At 39.5% G+C, this 27,578-nt stretch overlaps 1 protein-coding gene across 1 annotated transcript; it reads right to left on the minus strand.

Moving 5' to 3' along the window:
• Window positions 1–576: 576 nt before the first annotated feature.
• LOC102217367 (tetratricopeptide repeat protein 9A) lies at window positions 577–27,480 on the minus strand. The gene is made up of 3 exons (XM_014472118.2): window positions 26,254–27,480; window positions 4,919–5,101; window positions 577–4,566 (listed from the first exon to the last, which is right to left on the minus strand). Exons 1-3 carry the CDS (start codon window positions 26,768–26,770, stop codon window positions 4,472–4,474), a joined length of 795 nt encoding a protein of 264 aa, XP_014327604.1. The 5' UTR covers window positions 26,771–27,480; the 3' UTR covers window positions 577–4,471.
• Window positions 27,481–27,578: the final 98 nt, after the last annotated feature.

Here is a 27,578-nt window from a genome sequence, read left to right on the forward strand (position 1 = left end):
GATTAAAATGTTTGCGCTGTTCCTTTAAATGTCACTTTTCTGGTGAAGAATGTTTCACGTTGAAATTCTTCTCATTTCTAGAGATTCAAATGAGGAGAATCAGCAAATGCTCCACCCCTTCAACAACAACAACAACAACAACAACTGTTTTTTGTTTTGAACTTTATTCATAATCCTCATGTATCAGTTACTGGTGCATTCCTGCCCTTGCAGTTCGGTAAATCCTGTGATGGAGGCCTCTCAGGTGTTTGAATGTTGAATGAAAAGTGGCCTCTCGGCAGTGAGAGGCGCAGTCTGAGCCCCGTCCTGCCCAGCTTTTTGTCCGTCCTGTTCAAACAAACGGGCTGAAGGCGTGAGGCGCACCGGTTCTCCATCTCTGTGTCGCTGCGGAGCCGCCGATCGCTCTGCACTCTCTCGGCGCCGTTGTAGTTTCCCCTCGACGGGACGAGAAATACCAACAAATACAGACACAGTCACGATGCAGCTCTGAGGAGGAGCTATAGTAAAATTCTCTTTTCTATCTCTTCTCTGTAGATAAAGGAATTCAGTAAAGTAAAGCTTTTCACAACCATAAAACTTTCCATTTTTGTTACTTTTTTTTTTTTGTACATTTGTATTACATATTCACAAAAAACTACTTTGACATTTGACAAACATTTACCTTGAATGACACCAAAAGTAAAAAGAGCATAAAAAAGTTAAATAAACAAAATAAAAATACATGAATAAATAACATAGCCATTTATTTAGTCTATTTTTTTTTTCCGTTGTGCTTTTTGTTTGTTTTCAAAGCCACACTGACAAAGAGATGAGGAGTCTCTGTTTGGACACGCAGCTCGTTGTTGGATTAGGCTTTAATCGCCATGAACAGCCTCAGAGTCAGCGCGGTCAGTAATCAACAAACCTGCTCAGTGTGCAGCTAGTTAACCTTTCACTTACACGATGAGCTAAGACGACTTCAGCACGGCCAGACAAAAACAAGACGATGAGCCGGAGCCGTGGAGAGACGAGCATGAGGGGGACACCGATCCCCGAGGGACCCTGCGGGAGAGGAGACTCGGCTCCGGCAGCCATGGAGACCGAGCCTCTTGCTGCTGATTTATCTCCTCTGGGAGGCAGAAGACATAAACACACGGCAGAGAGCGCGCAGGAGCAGAACGGTTTCTGCATCTCGTATCTTAATCCTAACACAATGTTTGGATGTTGCAGCTAAAGCTGACAGGTCACTGCAAAAGTATCAAACCTGCTCATGTTGTGTCAAAAGCACAAACCTGATGGTTTTTAGTTAAGGTTTTATGTGATAGACCAACACAAAGTGTCGCATAATTGTGAGATGAAAGGAGAATGAAACAAGGTTTTCAACAGTTTTACAAATAAAAATGTAACGAGAGCTGCAAGCAGTCATTAGCGGGTTCCAAGCCCTTCTCAGCAAATCTCCCCCGCGCTCTGTCCTTCACATCCTGCCAGCCTGGCTTCACTGTGATCTGAAAAGTATGGTGGAGATTCGTTTTGAGGGTGCATTCATACCAGCCCTGTTTAGTCTGCTTCAATCAAACTCTAGGTCGCTTGTCTAGATAGTCCCGTTTGTTTGGGGAGATGTGGTGAATGTGCAAATCAAACTCTGGTCAGCCTACAAACATAGGTCTCGGTTCAGTTGAAGTGAACTCTGGAGAGGTTCGAATACATATGTGGAGACAGATCCAAAAGCAGGAAGTGGACTACAATGCAGGGCATTCTGGGTGAATACAACAAAAACAAACATGAGAGTCTAGCATTAGGGGGAGAAATGGCTTGTGGTCTTTTGGCTAACAGAAAAGAGAAATCCTACGTTAGCGGCTCCTTGAAGGGCATTAATTGAACAAACAGCATCATGAAGATCAAGGAGCTCTGTTAGCAAGTCACGCTCTCCACAAATCGGATCTTTATAGAACATCAGGAAGAAAGCCGTTAGTGAAAGAAAACTTTAAGAAGTCCTGATGCCGCTTCAGAACTACACTCTAGTTTGTGTCGGACTATCACTATGTTATGACTATTGCTATGTATTGCAAATTTTTTGCTCAGGTCCCTCTTGAAAATGAGATCTAGATCTCAACGGGGTTTACCTGATTAAATAAAGGAATATAATCACAGAAAATACACTGAACTCTGTGGTTGCAATGCAAAAAAATGTGCATAATTACAAGAGGTATGAATACTTTTGCAAGGCTGTGTGCAATACTATTATTATGTTATCACGTTAAAGTTTACTACATTAAAGCAGCTGTTTTTTTTTATGGTTGAAAGCGAATTCCAGCTGTCAGACTCCTTAAAGAGGACGTTTCCTCGACGGTGAGATGCCTTAGCTGCAGATTTGTTTTGTGAACATAGTCATGTATCCCCATCATGTAGTCATAAATGATACATTTGATTTGAATCTTGCTGCATCTTCTGTAAAGGGCTGCAACTGCTTAACTCGAGCCGACGATGGCCTACTTCTCCTTCCCCCGGAGCCTCCATGTATCACGCCGGTCTCCTCAACTCATGGCATCGTCTCTCCAGAGTGCCACTGACACACTTACTGTAGGTCCTTCTCTAACTCGTACCAGGCCAATAAATTAAACTGGGAGGGCAACTCCTTCCCAGCATCTGATTTAATCCTTTAACTCTGAGTTTCAGAGCAATAATCTTCCGCCTTTGTAAATTAACACAAGCTCTGTCCAGAGATATTTCATACCTCTTTTACTGTTGTGATCGCAGTCACTACCCTCTCAGTTCAGAGAAGAGCTAAGCAGATTGCATGAGCAAGCATTATAGTGGCAGCATGCCATCATGACAGAACGCAATAGGGCCAATAAATTCCCCGTCAAAAAACTCCTGAAATAACCCTCAGGAGCCACGCTTTGCATGCGGAGCGTGGTCTTGCACAAAAGGAATGAGGAAAACTGGGTTCCACCGTCTCAGAGAGGAGAGGAATTCAGGTCATGCTTTCACATATAATCAATCGAACCCTTCGCCAGAACCGTGGAGGACGATTTAAACCTGCAGAAAAGCTATCAGAGAAAAAACAAGAGCTTTGCGTTATCAATGATTATGCTTCATGAGCCACAACAGAAGCGAGCGGCAGAGTTTTGACAACCAGTAATAGATACGCACTAACTTATACTGTCAGTAGTTTCTGATGCTAATGTTGCATGCCCTCACAGCCGTGTTTGTCTATCAGCACAAAGTAAACTGAAAGCAGGAGGAATCTCAAATGGCTCTATGCTTTGACAGTAGAGTGCCTCAGCGCTGTGGACCGATGTGCGTGTGTGAGATTGTTTTTCCTGCACTAACGCTGCCCAGAGTCTCCTCAGTGTCTCAGCAACCTGCGGGAAGGTTCGGCGTTAGCGGGAAAAGGTCGGGCCGTTTGGAAAAGCGAGTCCAATGAGCCAACCCAGGTTTGATGGATCTCCTGACCTTATTGGCTATTTTCCGTTGTGACATCATTAATGGAGAACTGGGAGAAAGAGGAAGGGCCCGCATGATCTCGCCAACATGAAAGCCACATCACGCGATCCGGGACAGGCTTCAGACGACAGATTCAAGACATTACTGCACTATTTCTTCTTCTCACCACAACAGCGTACCAGGCAACAATCAGAACCGCTTGAGAATTTTGCCTCTGTGCTGCAAACAAACATTTCACATACGACTGACTGTGACGGCAAACTAAAAACCCTAATTAAGGAGTCACAAACACTTGAATTAGCCCTTGAATTGAAAGAACAGTCTAGAAAGAGAGATGCATGGCAGAGAGGTTGGGCAGAGAAATGACAGATCAGGAACAGAAGCAGCTTCTTGTCTCCTGCTGCTCTGAAGTGGGCCCGGTTCCGTCATGGTGTGCAATCAAAATGGGCTGCGGTCTTGATATGTCTCACACACCCAACTGACCATCATGCTTCACGCTGTCTCCCTGCCCACATGCACACAGATCCCTGCCCTCCTGCCAGTGTGGTCCAGCTTCCCGAGCCCATAAACTCTCCCCGAGAATTTGGGGTCGTGGAGAAACAAGGCAGAGAGAAAAAAGAGAGAAGAGCAAGAAAGCAGGAAGTAAAAGCATGTTCTGCTCTTTAAACGTGTACTAAACCAACCAAATGTTCATGGTTCATATGCAGGTCTATGAAGCTCCTTTTTCACTCCGGCACAAGGACGGTTTCTATGAGTATATTACAGTTTTGTCTTTCTTTTGTTTTCTGCTGATTTTCTTCATGTTAGGCTGCTGATTGTGTCTAGGGAGAGAAACCAAAGCCCCTGAGGGAGGAACCGAGAGGAGAGAAGAGGAGAAAGTAGCAGACAGTTGTTGATATGTGCCCCGTTTGTGTGTCACCAGCTGGGTGGTTGGGTCTGTTCTGTCTGTGCTGCTGTCAGGAGTCGGAGGAGGAGGAGAGAGGAAGGGTCAGTAGGATTGCCAAAACGGTTAAAGGGAACAGGAGGGCCAGGAAGTTGGAAAGGATTAGCCCTGGGTCTCCTTGCCGCTTTCCCGTTCTCGCTGTCCACTCTTGCTCATCTTCATCTCTGTCAGCTGGATGTATCTAAGCACGTTGGTGTCTGAAACGGACAGAAAACATGATGCATGAGAGCAAGAATATCAGCTTTAGTTTCTAAATGCAGGCTGTTTTTCCCCAATGCAGTTAACTCTATCCGTCTGTCAAGAGGCCAATAACAGAAAACACACATTTTATTGTTTGAATTATATCAGATCTCTCCTTATTTCACATCAGACCCTCTTGTTGATGAAAATATTTTGAAGGAATGTCTAACAGCGGTAGGAATGATAGAAACTATCCGAATCCTAAACATCAAATCCGAAAACCTTCGATAAATATTTTGATTGTTCAAAAACATTTTTATTTGTATTTTACTCTGCATTTATTCTTGATTATGCTTAATTCAGACTCACCTGCAGGTTCGCGGTTCTTAGCATCACGCAGGTAGCGTAACGCACATTCATAATCCCCCAGGTGATAGAAGGCAATGCCGGCCCGGTACATGGCTTTAAAGTGGTCCCTCTGGTGGCTCAGCACCTTCAGACAGTACTCCTTCACTCTCTCGTAGTTTACCAGGTCAGATTGTAACAGGCAGGCTGCAGGAACAGCACAGGACAGGAAAAAAAAACTCACTCAAACAATTTTTTTTGGAGCAATTAAACAACGAGTTCCTCCCAGCCTGCACAGCTGTACCTGTTTCACAGGTACACTTCTTCTCTTCAGTTCATCCTCTGGGTGGCGGTGACTATAAATAGTGAGCTCCGGTGTCTTAGAGAGCATGGAAAAGATAAAAGAATCATGCAAGCAATTTGAGCCCCCGGGCAGGAGTGTGGTGTCTCTTTTATTTATTGCTTTTACTGAACTTGTCATGCAGAATAGAGAAGAGGAGTGAAACTGCAGCTACAAGACGATGCAGACAGCGATGAGGCTTTTTGTGTAATGTCACAGTGTCAAGAGTCTGGCACCAGAAAATAAAAAAGAGAAGAAGAAGAGGATGGGCTCAGTAAATTATGACATAACATCTGTGTTTTACTGTAGTCATCAATCCTACAAATCAAACTAGCAATTCTCAGCAGTTCTCAGATCAGCTCTGGCCAGAGTAACTTTATTATGAAAGAGACACGAGAAAAGTCAAACACAGCTTTTAGTCCATCAGAGCTCTTAAACGCTGCTGATGGCTCAGATATCCTCCGCTGGTCACAACCACACAAGCTTTTACTTCCAGCAGCTTCCCTCCAAAGCTCCCTCTGTCTCTGCCAATTAATCTGATGAGACATAAAAATAAAATCCCACTTGTACTTCCTCCATTTTCACTGTAGTGTCCCCGTACAGCAGTCCCACCCATCTTCCCCGTTTCCTCTGACCGTGTCCTTGACATGTCTGTTAAAATCATGAGTCAGGAAGCTCAGAGGCAGGGTGAGTCAGGAGTAAGAGGCGGTGTGTTGGAGGCGGGGAGGTGGAGGTGTGTGTGTGTGGGAGGGTGGGGTTAAAGCAGGGGAGAGGAGGTGACACCTGTGGAGGCGACAAGGTGAAGGGGACGGGAGTAGCACAACCCACCACCCTCCTTTTGAAACAGTTTGTGGATTCTTTTCAATGAAATGAAGGAAACTTTTGTAGTATTGAAACCCCTTAACTTTTTCCACATTTTATGTAGTTTAAAACTGCAAACCTCAGTGAGATTTTATGTAACAGAGCCGTAAAGCATAATTAAAGTGAAAATGATACATTGGTGTGAGCCTTTTTCATTAAATAAATTCTGAAAAGTTAGGTTTGGATTTAGGCCGCAGTTGCTACCACTGTTGTCTTGCAGCAAGGAGGTCTTAGATTTAGGGGGAAATTTATCAAAATTGCACGACCGGAGAGACTGAAAAAAATTCCCACTTGTCTTTATAAAACCTGGGTTTAGGTCTGGACTTTGACATAGACATTCTACCACATTGATATGCGTTGATGTGAGTAATTTCATTGCAGCTCTGACTGTATGTGTGGGTCATTATCCTGCTGAAAGGTGAACCATTTTAGCAGCTTGAACCAGGTTTTCTATCAGGCTGAAGAAAAGCATCCACACAGCATGCTCATGAAAGTGGTTATCATCAGTAGACTTCCTCCAGTTTGATTTTGACATTGACTTTAGCTGGAACTGTTCAAAATGGGTGAAAACACAACTAAAGTCCAACTATGAAGGACCGAAAAGATAAGAAAACCTTTAAAAAGAAATTCCAAAAACGTTGGACTCATTGGAGGCCAAATTTAAAAAAAAAAGAATAATTTAAGACTTTTTCACGGTACTGTGGTACATATGAGGCAGTTGTTATTTTCAAACAAATACATAAATCCACACACACACACACACACACACACACACACACACACACACACACACACACACACACACACACACACACACACACACACACGCACACACACACACACACACACACACACACACGCACACACACACGCACACACACACGCACACACACACACACACACACACACACACCGCTTTAATAATAACCGGAACATAAAGAAAACCTGACACTTCTTATTTCCAGGGAGGCTGATGACTCAGCCTGGAGCAGAGCAGGAAGGTCAAAGCTGTTTTCCCTCTTTAGCGAACATAAAGCCTGCTCACATTTACTACAGAGGGACTCACCTCACACGCCCTCTACCTGTCCTGGACACCTCCTCACACACTCTACTCCTCTGTTTGTTTTTACCACCACCCAGCAATCACAAGGCAGCTCCTCGCTGCACTCCCATCCATCATCTTCCTCCACCAGAGACGGGGAGCTGAGCTTTCAGAGGATTCAGTTACAGCCCATAATGGTTTAATGGCTGACTTAGAGGTTTCACTCACACTGACACACCGATATACAACCAACACACACCTACAGCGCATACAAGCAGTGACAAGTGATACAAACGCACAATAAAACCGTGAAAACATCCACCTGTGCCAGCGTGGTTTGGCTAATATAGGCACTCAACAACAAAATCTGAACAAAAGCAGATGACTTCAGGATGGCTGAAGAGATCGGAGGCAGTACAAACAAACACAAGCCACAGATTGCACGACTGATGACTGGCTGGCCGCACCCAGTTGGCCCATTAGGCAGATGGATGGAATGCCAGAGGAAATGTAGAGTGTGGCGGGATGCATTAAGGATATGATAATGATGGGATCATCGGACCAGGCCTGGCAGGGACACAGGCCCAATAAACATAGCAGAGTGATTTCACAAGAGCCATAATGTCTCTGTCACTGGAAAAGACATGACTGTGTCTGCTATTGTATGAGATGTGTGGCAGCAGGTGAAGCAGCCGGGATAACAACTTCTTTTCGCAAAGAGAAAAAGGTTGGGATGTGTTTAATTTCATTTTCAATTCAGTGCAAATTCACAACACGTCGTCTCAAGGCATCTTACAAAAAAGTCAATCCAATCACGCACAGATTACACTTATTCCTAGTTAACAAACAATGCATGAAGTTAAGCTTATCATTCAAATTTAAAAAGTTTCTATCAAAGGAAACCCAGCAGATTGCATTGAAACACTGACTTGCCTCATTTACTCCTCCTGAACAAATAGCGATAGGAGACAATTGCTTTGTTGACTAATAGCAATCCCTCATACTGAGCATGCATGTAGTGACAGTGGAGAGGAAAAACCTGCCAGATCATCCATTTGGCAGGACCGACATAGAGAGAAAGATGGGAAATAATTGACCTCCTTTGTGGTTTTTAATAAAAGTTTTACTGACAAAAAGCTCTGGAGAAACAAAAAACTAACTCATTTCATCTGGAAGAGAATTACCACATTCTAAGCGTTAATTATGATTAATGGACTAAACTTATTATGGATTCTACACATGGGGAGCAATGAAATACAGCAAAAGGCAAAAGATTCGCCAACTGGGGTGAATCCAACATATGGGAGAGCAAGTGATTGTTGATTCAATTTCCGAAGAAAAAGAATTGAGAGAAAGCGATGTCGACGTCTGTGTGTCCTTTAAACTCTTCTAGTCAGGCTGAAGGTGATGGATTCGAGGAGGGGAAATATGTAAAAGCAAAACATTTGAAATTTGGGGTAAAAAATGTTTCAGCATAAATAAGAAATGCAAAAGAGAAATGCTTAAAAGTGAAAGTGTCTGTGAAAAGACTGTGTCTTCAAGACGCCATGCATTAGTTTCTTTTAGGATAAAAAGATAAACAAGAAGCAAGTAGTGTTGAAGGAGTTCAGGAGCCCCACTGGCTGCCTGAAGCATGAATCAACGTCAAAGACTGTTTGAAATAACAGATAAACAGAACAAAAAACCCACACTGAAGACAAGCAATACAAAGGATGGAGGGCAGACAACAAAATCCAGAAACAGCAGACTTTTCATCTCTTCTGTTTCTGCTCCCCAGCTCGAGATGTTTCCATCCTGATTATTTTCCATTCCCTGCATCTCGTCATGTACTCCCTGTGGACCCGCGTCCTTCCCTCGGCCTCGCCTCACCTCCATCATAACAGCAGGCCTGACATCACACTCAGTCTAATTTGAAGCCACTGGTGGCCCTGGTGATTAGTCTGCTGTCCATCACCTTGTAATTAGTACTGCTGGAAGATAATAGGAGGAGGAGAGCCCCATCACTCTCTCTGGCACTTACAGCTCTTCTCTGTTTACTTCAGAGCAAAGTTCACCTCCAACCTTTATCCTGCATCGTGGCCTCTATCCTTTATAAATGCCACACTGCTACAACAGATTTAGTTAAAGAGTCAAACGAAGCGCGAATCATTGTGAAACTGCCTCGCACACGTGCAACTGACGTCACAGTTCGTCTTTCTCTAAGAATAGCTCCACCCAAAGCGGTTTTTGCAAATGTCTTTAGCTCTTATTGAGATGGATAGGGGTCACAGTTCACAACTCTCCTCAGCTCTGACAAAGCTTTTACCAGCAGCACTGTCATCCATCATTGTAGCAGCCTTCCTTTCCTTTTTCACCCTCTGTTGAGCCAGATTCAATTCAATTCGATTCGAATTGAATCAATTCGATTCGATTCAATTCGAAATAGTTTATTGGTCCCAGAGAGAATTGCTGTAGATGCTGACGCTGTATCTGTCATGGCCGCTCAAGAAATCGTTGGCTTGCTGATAAAATCTATTAAGAATATGAACTGCTGCTACATCAAATATATTTGCAGAGTTTACCCACAGTGCATCACCAGTCCTAGGAGATTAGAAAAATAGAGCAGTCAGATTATTCTGTAGGACATATATGGCAAACAGGGAGGCATTTAAATGAGCAAAGCTACTAAACTTAGCTGCTTTCAACATTTTTGTAAAACTCTCGTTAAATGTGCGGCAGTCCTCCAGTGAGAGGGCCGATCCTGAACTAGCAGACATGATTTTTTCTTGTTCAGCTGCTTTATTAGACATTCTGGTTCTGAAGTTCTCGGAAATGTCCAGATGTAGATTGGTCTCATGTTTTCAGCTAACCATCCTGTTGCATTGTTCCACTCTCCTAAAATAGTTGCTCAGGATTGATGCTCACCTACTTAAATATTTATACGCCAGAGGAAGCTATTGGTCTAGACGACGTCATCGAGATGAAATATTTTAATATTCAATGCTTCCTATTTTAGGTTTTGGTTATATGTTCCTGTCTGTGCTTTGGATTCTGTGTTCATTTTTTTATGGTCTGGAGATAGAATGTAAGGCAGCTCATGCAGTTCCATTAGGATTATTTTGGCTGCTATAGACCTTTATCAAAGTGGTCAAAAAAGAATCAAAAAAGATCATCATTATTCTTGTTGCATGAGTAAAAACAGACTTCCTAATGGCAGATAAATGGAGTTACATATAGCAGAAGAGATATTGACCATATTTGAACTCCCTAACACTGATATAATTTTATTGCAGCCGTTATCTGACTGGTGATGTCATCTGTGTAAACTCTGCAGACTTTTGTTTCGCTATCAGCAGATCAGACGTTTCCGCCTGTTGCTGTTTTCAAACCCAAAGGATCCAGAAAGAGAATTTGCAACAAAAATCAGAGTGATTGGCTAATATCGTTAAAATGTTCAACCCTTTTTGGCTTTATTAATTTCTTGCGCAACTGATGCAGCATGGAGTAGCTCTGCAGCCAGACTTTTGTTCATATATGTTAGTTTGAGGCATTGCATTTTTGGACAATTATTCTTTCTGGTGTTTTCGTGCCATGCAGCTGGAATGAGTTTTGCTCTGACTTATTTACTTTTTGACAATTGCTGTCTCGTGTAACTGTGGCAACAATGTATCGTTTTTAACAGGTAGAAATAGCTGATTAGCATCTAAAAAAGTCAAATAATACCAAAACTACGACGCCAAAACCCAGAGAATTTGAAAAGAATTATCATCCCTTTCTGCATCCATGCTGAAAAAGGTCAAAGAGCGGAACGAGAAGGAGGATGTTCAAACCATCTCTTCCACTGATCATGATGGGAAAGGATCAAAAGGGGGTAAATACTCAAAAAATTAAATGTAATAATATTAATAGACAAAAAAAAGTTAGACATTATGTTCAAGGCATTTGAAATGTTGCTACAACTAAGGTCGGCATGCTAGTCTGCAGCACCCAGACAGCACTGACAGCGTGCATGTTGTAAGATTATCTTGACTGCTTTAGAAACAGAAAAGAGGCTTCCTGTTGTGCGTAAAAATGACAATAAAGAGGAATGTAAAAGAAATTGAATAAGGCATTTTTCTAAAAACGAACTAGGGGAAACTAAGGCTTGTTGCCTTCATCACAAGCCAAAATGTGTTGGTTTGCAAATAAAGTTGTTTTCTGCTTTGAGTGTTGCTGGAGTTTTCACCTCACCAGACCTCAGACTTTCTTTGCACACTGTGGGAGTTGGTGAAATTGTGCCAGAAACTTTTAGGTATCAAAGTTACTCTTTGCTAAAAAAAAAACAAAAAAAAAAACATTTTTAAAAGGTGTAAATGCAACATCAGGTAACTTTTTAAACCCTCAGTCTTAAGTTTTAGCCTCTCAATTTTGTACTAATCAGTGCCACTGTCTGTTGTGACGGAAAACAACTTTAACCTTCAGAAGCACAACACTGCTGGCTGTGAGCAATTATAGCAGTTTTATAATCGGATTAAGCACTCATTAAAATGGACTGTTTAGTCATGTATGAACATTCAGCATCTATTTGCAGACAACACAGGTGGCCAGGAGGGGAAATGCTTGCTCATGCTCGTCCACACTGAGCAGAAGGGGTGAAAGCAGGCTATACAGGGGTGCCATTGCTGAGCTTGCAGTCAGAATCCAAAGAAATATTTTAATTCAAGTGTGCCTCCACTGACAATAAATCCAGGTACAAGCTGATAAAGGTGACCTAGTGGGTTGGAAGTAATTGACTTTACTCACAGTTTATTCTAGAGTAGTCCAAGACATGAGAAAATGGTGGAAATGGTGGCAAAGGAGCAGGGATAAATCTGCGGAAGATGTTCTCTCTTTTTGAATATACAAAAGAGACTGTCTGTGAATTTCAGTTTTGGGAAGGGCTTCTCTATCTTTAAGGAAAGAAAAAGTAAAAGAAGAATTTAAAAATCCCTATGTGGCTGGAACTTCTGAAATACAATCCAGTTTCAGTCTACTACAGATCAGATAATGTCCTTATCCTGAAGAAACCATTGTTTTATGTTGGCAAACAACTGTGTTGGCTCCCTGCCTATATGCCTCAGAGTCGTTTCTAAGAATGGATGAAAGCTCATTTAAATGAAGAAAATGCTTCCTGTATAAATATTTGTGAATATAGTTTATTGTAGATTCATAGAAATCACACACTGACAAGTATCATGTATGGTTTCTAAATGAAATCTACATGTTTTGATATTTCTAATTGTCACATATTTAAAAAAAACAACAACAACAACAACAACAAAAAGAGCAATCAGACTGAGAGAGTAACAGAACAGTTCATCCTTCGGCTTCTGTATGACTATAATTAAAATCTCCAACCGACAGTGTTAAAAAACTCACTGTAGAAATTACAGTAGCTTACTGGCAGCAGTGTTGCCAGCCAGCTACTGTAATTTTTACAGTAAAAAAATTACAGTAACCTTACTGTAATTTTATTACAGTTTTATACAATTTTCTTACTGCAGATTTAATACAGTTTTAGTCTAATTTTATTAGTCTTACTGTAATTTTATTACAGTACTGAACTTTGCGGTCCAATCACATCCTATTTACTTTCCATACACATTTCAGATCACAGTAAAGAGCTGTACTTTCAAAACCCAGCCACCTTACTGTATTTTTATGATGTAGATTTTTACAGTCGTTTGTTACAGTGTACTTAAAAAGTAAAAATGTTTAATCCATGGTTAAGCAACCAGTTTAAGTTATTGATGGGATAAACCTCTCATCACTAAAATGTATGAAGAACTGGCTGACTGAATGGTGGACCTGTGCAGAAACAAAACATCATCATGTATAATGTGAGACAATAATACATTATACTGTACATATATAATAGAATAAAAATAAATTTTAAAAAATTAATTTGTTAATTTTTTTAGGAGCATGAGTAAGAAAAAAAAGCATGATGGTAACAGCTGGATCTTACATCTATCCCACCATCTCCATGTTTAACAGATGCAGCATAATTTTAGATGTGAAACTCTCTGGCAGAAAAACAGTGCCCACTCACATCTGGTAACTGCGCTGTTTTTAAGTTGAACTGTGGACTTTTCATCTGAAGCACCTCTGATTCATAACAAACTCAAGATTTTAAAAATATTTATTTTCTTTTGTGGCGTACAAGTTGGAATATTACACCTAAAAGGCTTCACTGTGCAACAGACACAGGTCGCAACAAATTGCTGCTTCTTCCCTGATAGGATCCATTTCTTTATTGTTAATGTATCAGGTCACAGTTTTAAAAAAATTAATATGTTGACAAAAAAAATTTCATAACAGGAAGAAGATTACCATGAAGTCAAACATAAAAAATAACATTCTCACATCCATGGCCCCCTTATTAATCCTTTTCAACATTTACACATGAAGGAGGAACACAAATAACTGGCTTAGGTTTTATAAAGCAGAATCAACAGTAGCACTGATTACTACAACTCATCTAATTTATTATCATTATAACTTTTAGCACTATAAACACAAAATGAAACAAATTCCATCTGGATTTTATCTAGTAGAGAAATACAAAGTAGTGCATATTTGTGTAGTGGACAGAAAAGGACACTTCTACTTCTTTTACTAATGTCATATGAAGAGGGTTAACCTGTGTTTAGCTCCATCAATCTTCTCAAAATGAACCAGCTTTCCTGCCCCTGCCAAAGATCCCCACTGTATGATTTTGCCACTAACATGTTTCACTAAGTGATTGTGTGGTGAGGGTGATGTCTGTTTACTTTTTTGCCATACACAGGGTTTTGAAAAAGTTTAATTTTGGTTTCATCTGACCAGAGCACCTCACTTCACATCTTTGCTGTACCTGGCTTATGACAAACCGCAAACAGGATTCGTTACGTCTTTCTTTTTGACCACAATGGTCAAAATCAAACTGGGCAATCCCTTTCCACAGAGGAAAACGGCGGATCTGAAAACCAGGCCAAACGCATCATTTACACATCTCTGCCATCTGAGACTGCATGTAACAAGGGCGAGTTTTTAATGTCAAGCCCCAGCAGAGCAGGCTTTAAAGCATTCAAGGTCAGACCAGAGCAGAGTGAGCAGAGCAAGCAAACAACCCAACAACCATGGCTTGTTATCACCAGGGAACCCTGCTGGAAAAATATAAGCAGCCCGTTGGTTCAGCCGGAGTTTTAGATGTGTGCAAATAGCTGGAGCAAATTCTCATTACCGATGGCTTATGAAGGATGGATATTTTCCTCAGTCTCACTCCGAGGATGTCAGGGAAAGGGTAAATGTCTCAGTTCTCCCTAAGCTGATGTCAGGACTTTCAGCTAGGGACTAAAAAAAGTTTTGACAGACACTTTCACTTTATACATAATTTCACACAACTGTCACACTATGCCAAATAGAAATTCGCAATCCCAGAACGTTGGAGACACAGAACCTATCACAGCCACAGGAAAGGTTTTCAAATTAAATTCTTGAGGAGTCGTAATATTGGGATGGCTGGAATTTTTCCAATTACAGAGTTTGTGGTTTATTCAATGTATTTCAGGAGTTTCACTGAAAAGAGTGAAAGAAAAACAGTTCTTAATGTTTAATGGTAATTGGGAAAACAGAAGCATTAAAAGTAAAATATCGACCTGCAAGCTGGTACCTCACATATTTTCCATCAAGCCTCCAGCTGTGTGTTGAAAACGTTTATTTTATTGGTCTGATGTAATATTTTAATCTCAAATTCATCCATCCATCTGTCCGTCCATCCATTGATAAGTTCATTAGAATAATGACTGAAATTCAGTGTCTTGATGGTCAGTCTTACTGTAACAGTATGAAGGCGTACTTGTCATAATGGATTGTTTAAATATTAATTTTCGGTGTTTTAATGTTAGATTTTGATGGTATTGAGATGACTTCTAACTTGTCTTAAGTCTGCCAGTAACTCATTGTGATGTTCAATACTTTTTACTGCCTCTGATCATAGTGTACACGATATAAACAGGTTTGAGTGTTGAAGTTTATTGACTCTGAAAGCTTCAACATTTCGTCTCATTTCAGAGAAACAGTGCAGTTCCTTCTTCATTTTCAGTGTTTTTTCTTCTCTGCAGTAGAGACAGGAAGCCTGTAGCTCCTGCTGTATAGACTAGACAAGCTGTGCACATAACATTTTATCTTCAGTCTAGTTCCAGTTAGTCTATACTTGTATCTAAAATTCTGATCACTATCTGGGGACCTCTGGTCTAATTGATATCACGCCAACAAGACTCCAACCTCTTCTTCATCTCAGTTTTTAATCACCTACTCTGTTCTATCTTGTCTTCTAGACAAACAACTAAATCTTTTTTTACCCCTGTGACAGCAGTGATCTGGGCTTGTCAGAGTGTGTGATATAAATTAGTTTGGATCTTTATTGGATCTTTCAGAGTAATAAGTACCGACAAAAAGCAGCTTTGGAAAACTCATTTTTCACTGCTTAGAGGTCATAGAGGCAGGCTGACTGTTTCTAATTTATGAGTGCTGTCCAGTTTGTCACTGCCTCCATTCTCTTCCCAGCTCTCTTAATCTCTCTGTCTTCCAGCTCTGAGGTAACTCAGTAGAGGGAGAGCCATCTGCAGCTCTGGCACTCAACATTCTCTCTCTCTGCTCTGCTCTGGCCATCCCTCCAATGGCAAAAATACACGAACAGGGGGAAGGAAAACACCACCCAAACCTCATGCCATCCCACTAGCTAACCCAGCCTCCTGACACCTCCATTCCTTCTCCTCCTGCTGGAGACATCCTCCTACTCCCAGCTGCTCAGACAACCCACATCTCTCCCCATCTTAACCCCTCGATCTTGCAGTTCTCCTCTTCATCTGCTCCTTCTAAAGTCTCTTTCGGTCTCTAACTTCAGCACTCCACCACATCCCCTGGTGATTGAGTTGGCAGGAGATGACAAGGAGGCGTTTTCTAGTCTGTCTTTCGTAAGCAGGCGTTGAATATTTCCCTAGCAGCGTGTCAGCGTGGATGGGTAAAAATCTCTCCGTCTCTGGAATTACACATCACTGAGATTATTCGAAGGCACCCCCCGCGTCCTTCACCGGTCTTTGAGACGGATAAGTTGAACAACCATTATTAGGCTTCTTTCCATGGATCTTCCTAAGCTGGTTACACAAACTTTGAGATATTCTTTATTAAAAAAATTATTTGCTAATTTGAGCAGCTGTATCTTTCTGGAGCTGTTGTTGTCAGGCACATATGCAGGGTTTGAAAGCTCATTCTACAGACTTTAAAAACAAAATGTCTAACATTTTAGGGCTAATTTCCAAACTAAGGCAAAGCTATAGACCTACGGTAAGTTTAAGCAATAAGCTTTGCTTGCTGAACTTGATGTCATTTGTTAATGCCATCACCTTTTGATGTAGATATTGGTAAAAAAAAAATCCCCATACACTAGTTCAGAGTATCATTTAGGTTTTGTACCCTAGAGGTGACACTAGGATACATGCTTGTATGATTCCTTCTTCACATTTTTTGTAATGAAGGAAAGAAATCACGTTTTGCTCTGGCTACCAAAAACATGTTCAGTGACTTAAATCTGTGTTATCTTGTCTACATTTATTAATCAACCCACTAGTTTTATCTTAATCTTAGGAAATTAAATCTGGGCTTGGATTACAACTGCTCACATGTAAAACCAAAATAATATTATTCTGACATTTCTTTTCTTTTTTCAGCTTAACTCATTTAGTTTATTTTTGAGCTCCCTCACCTTAACACGCAAGTTTGAAATTGCTGGATCATGATCATAGATAGGGAGCGACGTTGAGCTGCACGACTGGAACAAAAAGGTGGCTGGTGTGTTATGAAACAAACAGTTTTGCACGTCGCATCCTGCTGAATCTCTCCCAGAGCTTTGACTTATGACTCATGCACAGATTGAGGCAGTCAGGAGGAACAAAGGCAGAGATCTGTGAGCAGTAGTTAATGAAAAAATCACGATGATCGTTTTTAGAAGGATCACTGTTTCATCCGCTGTATATTTTCTGAGGTACATTTGACTCAGTCACAGCTTTTGTAATCTGTAAAACTGTTTGAAGCCAGTTGAAGGATGCATGGATGGTGATCTATTAACAAGTTGCTCTACAGAGTGATAGATATGTTCAGCAGGCTTTTGTTCCGATACAGTCAGTGAGAATGATTATATAGTGCTGGAGATTGTCATCTTTGGCTGCACATCAACGATGACTGAAAAGCTCACAAAACGAACGTCAGGTAGGAACGCAGTGCACATACACTCACTTGTAAGGTGAATTTCTGAGTTTGTGAGTTTGTGACTACTTCCAGTAGTCCACAAAAATGTGGAAAATAGCAAAGTGGCAATGAGGAAAGTCTCTTGCTGGAGGAAAGTGCATAGGTTGTGTAGAGCAAGCAAGTAATACTCATATGGAAAAGTGACTCTCAAAGTGATCCAGTGGCTCCATAGTGCTGTGAGAGACATTTTGCTGACTTTTCTGGTTTTCTTTTAGGTAAGGGTCACTTTAAGTCAATACAAAGTTACCCTGACTGATCTATTTGTATTCTTTTATACTGATAACAATAGACTTTCCCATACATGAGAATGCCTCTATCACCTTGTAAGAGAAAATAAACATCAAGTGTGCACAGAGTTTTGGGTCAACATATTTTGTTGTCCCAAAAAGCTTTTTTATTTTATTTCTTACAATGAACTTTTGTCAAAAACTTTTGGATATGACAGTGCAATCATATTTCAATCAGAAATAACTTCCTACATGAATCCTGCATGACTATAACACATGGCATTAAGTCCACCATTAAGACAATAACCAAAAAAAATTAAAAAGAAAAACATGATTAAAAATGAATAAACAATGAAACAAAAGGGCAACAACAGTGAACAACAACTATCTTATCAACAACACTGATTAATTGTTGTTGATAAGAGACAACTGCCAAGTTTGAAAGCATTTATAACTTTTATAACCCATATCATTTGGCAATAATCTGGCACTTTTTATGCCATCTTTGTTTTGAAACCTCAGCTCAGATGAAGCCAAACAATGACTGTAGTCAAACATGACTAAGGTACGCACACATTCAAGTACTGCTGCAGGCTTTAAGCAGGGGACTACTGCACCCACAGTAATTTGAAGGGGGAAAAAAGTTATTTCTAAAGCTTAAAAAATACAATAAGTCAAATATGTAAGCACAAAAAAATTATGACTACAGATTATTATAGTACTTGCCATTGCTTAGGTAAATTAGTTGCACCATTAGAAATGTAGAAAATTATGAATCAGTATGCATTTATTTCATGCTTAACAAATAAATGATGCAGATACTGAAACTCTTTGAAATACTAATTAAACTCTTATAGATTTGTCTCCTTTATGAGTGAATATCTAGAGTCTGTATACTTATTTCTATGATCTGATGACTGTGCAAAATGAACTAATTCTCACTCTTAGTTGCTTGTATAGTTATTACAACCAGCTAACAAATATGATATAATTGAACAGAAATGAGAACTTTTTTTACCATAAAGATTAAAACACCATTTCTAATGTCTTTAGGAAATAGGTTGATCCATTTCTCCACTAGAGTTCAGCAAATTTAAAACGTTTAATCCAAGTTTTCTATGAATATATTTTCCTCTAATTGGCATTCTTTAAAACCGGAAACTCTTTACTGAATTGACGTCAGTAAAATGTCTTTAATGGATAAATGGTCTTCAGATGTTTTACTATTGAGGTGAGGCTGACTTTAACTACTTTAAATTAAATCACATTTTTTATTATCCTGAGCATAATATCCAAAGAGAAAACTGAATTTTCCCTTTAAGGCAACTGAGTCGATACATCTGTTCTCTTCCTTTGAATGGCAGACACACACAGAGGCAACAAGAAGATTATGTCCTCCCCATGGCTACAACAAGAACAGTGGAAAAACAGGCACAGACATGAACAGATATACAGTGTTTCAACAAATTAGCAGAGTCAGCAATGGGTTTGGTAAGAATGGCAGAACAAACCGTGCTGGGAGCAACTCTGTTTCCCTCTAACGGTGCACACACACACGATGCATGTTTTCTGCACCCCTGTGCCAGCTGCTGTTTATCCAGCGGCCAGGGAAGGCAGAGACAAACAAACACAAACATGCTTGCATGAACACAAGTACTTGCACTCACTCACAAATGCTGACATGCATTCTCTCTTGCACGTGTGACTGGTTGTGGTTTGCTTGCTGGCCTTCTGTCATACGTCAGGGCCAAAGACAGCGAGCCAATCAGTTGGCACCTCCTCCCTCCTGACCACCTAGAGCAGCATCTACCCAGCAGAACTCTGGGAAACCAGGCACAACCTTGCAACCAAAGCCCAGTGTTTAAATTATAATGTGTGAGAGCCATAACTAGTTTTTAAAAATATCTTAAACATAAAAATATATATTGTAAAGGTTATTGTTGTTTTCTCTAAAAATCCTTAACAATTTTGTTATTTACTATTAGTGACTCTGTTTATACAACCCACACAATTTTATGACAGTTTGTAAAACTTTTAGTTCAATCCATGAAACCAACTCGTTATGTCTTGACCTCTTCTCTAACATCTGTCTTGTTTTATTGTTTTTAAGTTGTGCATATAAAAGAAAAAAAAATACAGATGCAGTATTTGTTGGAACAGGAGAAACACATTTATTTAATGCATAAAATATTTTTCATTATTCTGTCTTTTGTGATAAAGTCATCATAAACCTAACAACTACTTCTGGAGAGAAAGTGCTACAAACCATTTTTAACCTGTATTGGTGTGTATGATTTAAATAAAAGTTATATGAAAGCTAAATAAAAGTTGCATTTGTTGTTTCATGTTAATCAAACTAAGAGTGCTATTGATGCTGCCAAATATATTTCTTCAGAGTTGTTGAGCTTTCTCACATAACAGAAACTACTGAAACACATTATGACGCCTTGCTGACATAGTTGCAACCACCATGCCTGATAGTACACCTTCCTACTCAGGTTAACAATATCCGAGGGTATTTTCCAACATCCTAAAATAGCTCCAAATAAATGCACTGTTTCCTCCTGAGACCAAAACCGCATTTCTCTGCTGATTTATGGAATTAATTAACCTATTTTAAAGGGCACCTGTTTCATTTATTTATAGGTCTTTCCCTTTATTATGAGGCTAAAGTAGCTTTAGAGTATTTAAGAAAATGTTTGTTTTATTATGCAACTCTCAAATTCAGCTTTCTCTGAAACAGAAGACATAAGGCCACATTTAGGACTGCCTGAACATTTAATCATTTTAAAGATTGTAGAACACTGTCAAAAAGCAGCAACTTAGATGTTGTTTCTGTGGCTATACTTCATATTTTATGCACCCTCTAAACTACATACACTTTAAAGCACAAATGCAGCAACTAAAATAGTTTTATGCTACCATGTTGCTATATGTAGCGACCTTGTATTGAAAAAGTTGTCTGCATAGTGTCCTCTGTTTTATTCATTAGTCAAGAGCAGAAAACCTCATCTTATGGCATGATTTAAAAGAAAGTGGACAAACTATTAGCAAGACACCTGTTGTTGACTGAGTGGGGGTGGGCCTCTACACAAAGTTATGTAGTTTGGGCAACGTTGTGTGGGTGATTTGTTGGTGCTTAAGATCTGATACCTCTGCTGTCATTTTATCAACAACATACAATACCTGGTCATGAAGGGAAAAGTACTGGTGTTAAGTACCTCTGTTATATTCATTGCAGTTGTCCCTGCACATCTTGGCCTGCTTCTCTAGAGATGGATGCAGTTAACTGTTACAATCTCCCGCTGCTGCTAGCAAACATGTTGAACTCAGCTTCTAGTTGGTTTTGCTTGTGCTAAAAGTGCTGATCTTTCTCCTCTTAACAAGTCTGCATAATTTGCAACCTAGTTGATAAAGGTTGTTATTGTCAAAAGGTACTTTTAATCTGACAAACATTGGAACCCATATTCTAATTTATTGAATATGCCTGTATAGAGAGAGGTGTTATCTAATGCAGAGAAGATGTTGCTTTTCTCACACTGATATCAGGTCCTGTAGTATCAGAACACTTATGAATATGATTATGAGTACATACACGTGTTAACAGACAAATACTATCTAGACACTAATATCTGACTGATATTAATGCACCCTCACTGTGAGGGAAAGTTAACTTGTGCAGGGACACAAGAACATAAAAACTACATGCTGGCTAAAATTTTATTATTTTGATATTATATTATATTATTATTATTATAATAATATTACTCTAGACTTTTTATGTGTTTTTGTCCTTGCTCTATAGTCCTTTTGCACTTTATTATGGTAGCATGCCATGCAAGATGCTTATTATCAAACAATCTACAGCAGACAGAGTAAAAAAAATCTAGCAAAGGATTTTTATTTGATCTACATTGTGAGTTTTCCAGTTGAATTATCTTTGGAAAATACCTTGTTTTTATGTATATAGAAAACAGCATTTTATTTTATTTACCACTTACTATTATTTATTTAGGTTATAATTTATCTTTGACACATTTTACTGATCCAGCTAAAGAAATAAGAGTCTAAATATTCAATTTAATTTTTAAATATGTTGTTCACTGAGGTGTTGAGTTTATAGACACCACACTGCTTTATCCCTTAAGTTTAGGAGCTTTTCATGCTTTAATCATTTAAAGTCAAGTTGCTTAACAAACAAATAAACAAGTAAAAGTACATTCCACTGAAAACACTTAAATACAAGACAAAGGATGAGTGAAAATGGAGCTAAAGATCATAAGAAACACAAAGAGTAATTTCAAAAGCTTATAAGATAGTCTGGCTTCCTGGAATTGAAATGTAAAGTAGTGATGACTCGTGTGTTTTGCACAGTGCCATACAGCTCTGCTCATTTATAGATTCTGCGAGGGCAGAGAAACGTTCGGCTGATGTTCTTCTTCCATTATTGTCCATTTGCACACCCAGACTTGAGTCAGCAGAGAACAAAAGGCATGAGCAATAACAACCCAATAAAAAGGGAACAATCATAGTGATGGTTGCCATGGTAAACATGCAGCAGTATAAGGTGCTAGCTGTCCACTCGTTTGCCTCATCACTTCATTTTCCCACTATTCTCTACTCCTCTTCTCAGCGCATTATTTCCTCCTAGGTCATACTAAATGATGTCAGTTCTTTCAGTCTACAATTTCCCCCCTGCCACTCCTTGGACTTACTCTCATATTTTTTTCCCTTGTTCCTCTTTCCCTCCCTCCCCTCTCTTTTTTCCTCTCCAAGCCTTTCACACCACAGCGGCCTCCCTACAGGCACCAGACAGGCCCTGAATGCAGCATCGGGGAAGCGACCTTCAGTGCATCGTGGGAAACTGACAGGACAGACCCTAGCACAGAAACACCACACAACCTCTCCACTCTCAGTTTAGCTTATACAGTCCTAAAAACACTGTAAAACATCTGCTGAAATGCACACAACTAAGCACTATTGTCCTCACTTCGTTCTGGACTTGTACATCTAATCAGACCTACTGGTCAAGAGGCAGATGGCGCTGCCAAAGCCTGGCAGCAGTTTGGCAACATGTTTACTCAATGCTTCTTCTTTGTGATATTTTTTTATGTTGCTCAGAAAAACATCACGAAACTCAGAGTATATTGAGGCTAAAATACAATCAATAACATTAGAAGATATAGTTTTTGGATGTCCAGTTTAAACTATACACAAATATATGTTTGATTTATGAACGTACCACAAAGAAAAGGTTTGGATAAAATGTAAAACGACAGACAGCAAAAACAAGTGAAATGGCTGACAAAAAAACAAACAAAAAAAAACTGTCATGTTTTTTGTTTGTTTTTCCCCATTTGTCTTGTATGAATTAATGAAACATTTGTTTAAAAAATGTAAAAGATTCACTTTTGAAAAAATGAGAAATTTGGATTACAGTATATACTGTATATAGTATATATATATTCATCTGAGTGAAGTATTTTTATTGGATTCTGACAAAGTTTCTGCAGTGACATTGCCAGTTCTTTTTATTCATATTTCTATTATTTTTGCAATTAACATTCAACACTACTTGTTTTATGGTTAACTGTTAAGCCAAAAATAAATTCAACTTGCTGTGTAACATCATATTTTATGCTAAAGTACTTTACATTATTTACTACACGAGGAGCATTTGGGGATAACATCTGCAATTTAAACATTTTTATGTAATATATTTCAATGTTTAAAAGAATAAAAACAAAAGAAATATCAGACAATATCATTTCCTTCTGTTTGCAATGCTTCATTTCAAGATTTTAAAGTTAGTGAACAAAACCCCTTCCAAAATTACACACATAAAGGAGCGAAAAAACAACAAACAAAAAAGGAGAAGCAGTAAGACAATACTTGGCACTGATGACTGTACATCTATAAATTTTGAATAATATTTTATGTAGAGTTCAATAAAGGCTTTGGTATAATAGTATCCACAAGGGTCAGGTATGGTTGCGCAAATTTGAACAACAATGTTATAGCTGTTTCTGAGAGTCTTGGTGACCTTACAAGTGGGAGAAAACTACTCATGGAGATCCATTTAAAAATCAGGAAGTTGGACTTCCACGTAATGGCTGTATATTTAGCGCACAGTAAATAGTGAATTCAAGCTAAAATAGAGTCTATGAATACATCTTAGTAGTTGTTTACAAAGTTATAAGTGGTTTGTCCTCCTAACCTACAGCTAACTTTGGATAAAGAAGCACAAAGGAATAACATTGATTGTTTTTTCAACGTATTTCCAAAATGTTTAGGCATTTCAGCAACAACTTATTCAATTAAAGCTTAGCCTTATATTATGACTCTGTCAACATAACTTCCAAACTTTAGGTATTTGCACCAATATGTGTGTAGTTAGTTAGTTAGTGTGTTGTACACTCGGGTTCAAGGTCTCTTGGGGCTGCAAGGCAAGAAGGTGGCAAATGTTGTTTATTATTCAGACAATAGTTAATGGTTACCTATTATGACAAATATTATCAAAAAAGCAGACTGTTATGTAATTAAGGCAACAAATATTTATACTTTAATGTACAGTTCAGACTAGATATTTACACACATTGTACAACAAAACATATAACCTTTTTCTTACTGACATTAAATCATACTAACTTTTTCTTATTTGAGGTCACTTAGGATTAGTATAATTACTTCCTTTTGTTAAATAATCACAGATTTCTTTGTTTCTTTTGTATAAATTCAGAGGTATACATTCAGTAAATATACCACTTTAGAAAACCCCTGTTGATAATATCATGGCTGGTAAGGTTCTGACTGTGTTTATTTGAGACAATTAAGTTTAGGGCAAACCTGTGGTTGTTTTTGAAGCACACCTCACACATTCATCTTCTTCTCGTGAATAATTTGTCTAAAGGTGCCACGTTCATCTATTTACCTTCCTGCTTATACAACTGTGCACAACTAGACTGCACAGAAATCTCTAGCCATCATAATGTTAAGAAAGGAGACGAGTTCTGTGTTGTAGAAATTTTGCTGCAGGATGTGTGTTTAAGCCCCAAAACAAAAAAGAAAAAAATTCTGTGAAAATGTTTGTTAAAAGTGGTTAGAACGTGTCAGTGTAGGCTGAGAGAAGGAAGCCATTACTCTGAAAACTACACAAAAAGCAAAATTGCAGTTTGTAAACACTCAGGGACAAAAATGTACATTGTAGAGACATAACCTGTGGTCTAATTAGACTGAAAATTAGAGGGACGTTTGCATTTGCAAAATTCAGCTCTGGAAAACCACTGCACTGAATGCCATTGAAAACCTCATGGTTATTCCACCAAATATTGATATCTAAAGTCTTCCTGAGTTAAAACATTGGTATTATTGTTTATAAATGAATATGAACTTGTTTTCTTTGCATTATTTGAGGTCTGAAAGCACTGCATCTTTTTTATTATTTTGATCCTTTCTCATTTTCTACTAATAAATACTAAAGTTTTGCTTGGAATTTCAGACATGTTATCAGTAGTTCATAAAATAAAAGAACAACGTTAATTTTACTCAAACGTATACCTATCAAGAGTAAAATCAGAGAAACTGATCATTTTGCAGCAGCCTCTTTATTTTTTCCAGAGCTGTATATAGTTTCATAAGGGAACAACATTACATGGAAATACTGAAACAGCATTTCAAGCATATTATTAAGCACTTTAAGCATATCACTGAATTATCTAAAAGTAATATAAGGGTAACGTTTATTCAATTTTTGAGTCACAAGGCCCATGATCTCCATTCAAAATGGGATGACAGAAATGAAAAGGCGTGTGAGAGTGAGGCAGCCTAAAAATTTTACTTATTTACACTATTTCTGTCAGGAGGAATGGGCCAGAATTACCAGAAAATAATTGTGCACAAAGCATTTGACCCAAGCCTTAAAGTTTAAAAGGCAATTCTACCAAATGCTGAAAACATCTAGGGAACTTTTGATTTTCAGAAAAGTTCTTTTTCGCATTATTTTGTTATTTAGCTTAGCAAATTTTTTCCCTTTAGTTGTCCTAACCAAAAAAAACAGGGAAAGTTTGACTTGATTCAGTACCAGGCAGTAAGGAAAAAAAGTTTACACAATGTATATAAATATATGTTTTCAACTGTACAACAAGAAAAAGCCACATATATTTTCTAACCCTGCATGGTTTTCCTTTAACCTACAGAACTGTGTGTTACAGGACAGTAAGCCCTGAAGTTGTATCAACTTGTTGCTTTGAAAACCACTGATTATCCATTACAACAAAAATGAGCTCTAAGCAAATGATAAACTGTACATGTGGTAAACAATTATATTATTCGTTGGCACGTAAACCGAATTTATTCTGATAATTATTGGATGAAAATTGATTTGATTGGAAAATCGTTGCGCTGGTTGGTAAGTCTGATATCTTATGTTAAATCAGTACACTTTGTTCGCTCCTGGATACAACAGGCTATCATCCACCTCTGCGCTCACACTGTTATTGCACAAGAGAAAGAAAGTCTGTAAAAATAACTCAGCCTACTATGATGAACCCAGTGAACCGGAGCGAACAACCGTGCCAGCAGTTCCGGGCCGACCATCGCTCACCTGTCAGGCTGTCGTAGCACTCGATCTCGGTGCTCTCCACGGCTCTCCGCTGCTCCTCGGTCAGCTTGGCCGCGGCTTGGCTCAGCAGGTTGACCTCGGAGCCCGTCGTCCCGTCCACAACATGAACCCCTTTCAGCTGGAGCAGCGCACGGTGGTACTTGCCTATCGCCTCCCGGAATTTCTTCTCCTTGTAGCAGCGGTGGCCCTCCGCTTTGAAGTCGATGGCTTTCTGAATCTTCAGCTCCATCTCCATTTCGGCCGAGCCGGCTCGATACCCGCCGTCTCCTCCTCCTCCTCCACCACCGCCACCACCACCTCCACTACCACTACCACCACCACCGCCGCCTCCTCCTCCTCCGGCGGCCGCTGCCAGGCTACGACCGCCAGTCTCCGGGTAGCTCTTCAGGCTTTTTATCTGGTGTTGTTTGGCTTCCATGTCTCTCAGTGAACGCAGCTGGAGCGGGCCATTGTGCTCGGTGTGTTTCGTCGGGGAGTACTGGAGCAGCGTGCTGTGCATAAAGGATGCGGTACCGGCGGGGCAGGCAGGCAGGCAGGCGGCACCGAACTGACTGGAAGCGTCGATAAAATACGAAAGAAACGAAAGAAAAAGAGGCTAAAGGCGCCTCTGAAGACCGTCACTTGCGCTTCAAATAGCAAGGGCGAAAAAGAGCAAAAAGAAGCAGGAGGAAGCGTCCCGAAATTAGCAACCGTTCCAACCGTCGAAAACAGAATTCCCCTTTCCGGTCTCGCGGAAGGAAGGATGCTCTTGTGGATGGCACGCGCAGCTTCAGCACCACAGACAGCGCGCACACGAAAACCCCTCACACCGCACAGGATGATGGGAGAGAAAAAGAAGTCGTGAGGCGTTGCTGCGGTAGAGATTTTACGTAAAATGGAAAGAAAAGAAGAAGCTACGCAAACATTTATTATCAGTAACTATTTTTTTTTTATTAATAAAATTAATATAATTAAATGATCCGGATTTTACTTTTATACATATAGTCAACGAGAAGCGCCTGATGGCTTCAGCTGATAAGGTTTTCAGAGATGGAGAAGCAGCAGGAGGGCGCAGGCGAAGGAAAGAAGAGAAAGACAGCGACCTCAACTGGACATAGAGTAAAATACACATATTTATGGGTTGTCGTATATTACTGGTTATTGAGAGACTCAATAATCAGTAATATCTCCATATTTAAAATGGTGTTAGATTTAAAGTGATGACGTCTAAATCGTATAAGCTTATATATGGCGATACTTAAATTGATTGGCTCCTTTCTAAAACCTGTCTACTGTTTTATAGTCATAACAGACAACAAAAAAGGAAA

The sequence above is a fragment of the Xiphophorus maculatus genome, chromosome 18, assembly GCF_002775205.1.
Source record: "Xiphophorus maculatus strain JP 163 A chromosome 18, X_maculatus-5.0-male, whole genome shotgun sequence".
Taxonomy (NCBI): domain Eukaryota; kingdom Metazoa; phylum Chordata; class Actinopteri; order Cyprinodontiformes; family Poeciliidae; genus Xiphophorus; species Xiphophorus maculatus.

Bases quoted from the DNA above. Each gene is read 5' to 3' on its own strand.
- LOC102217367 (XM_014472118.2), bottom strand. From the start codon at position 26,770: ATGCACAGCACGCTGCTCCAGTACTCCCCGACGAAACACACCGAGCAC. The intron at 5,102-26,253 runs GTGAGCGATGGT...CTGTTCCTGCAG, and splicing joins GTGCTACGACAGCCTGACAG to CCTGCCTGTTACAATCTGAC. The intron at 4,567-4,918 runs GTGAGTCTGAAT...TGTCCGTTTCAG, and splicing joins TAAGAACCGCGAACCTGCAG to ACACCAACGTGCTTAGATAC.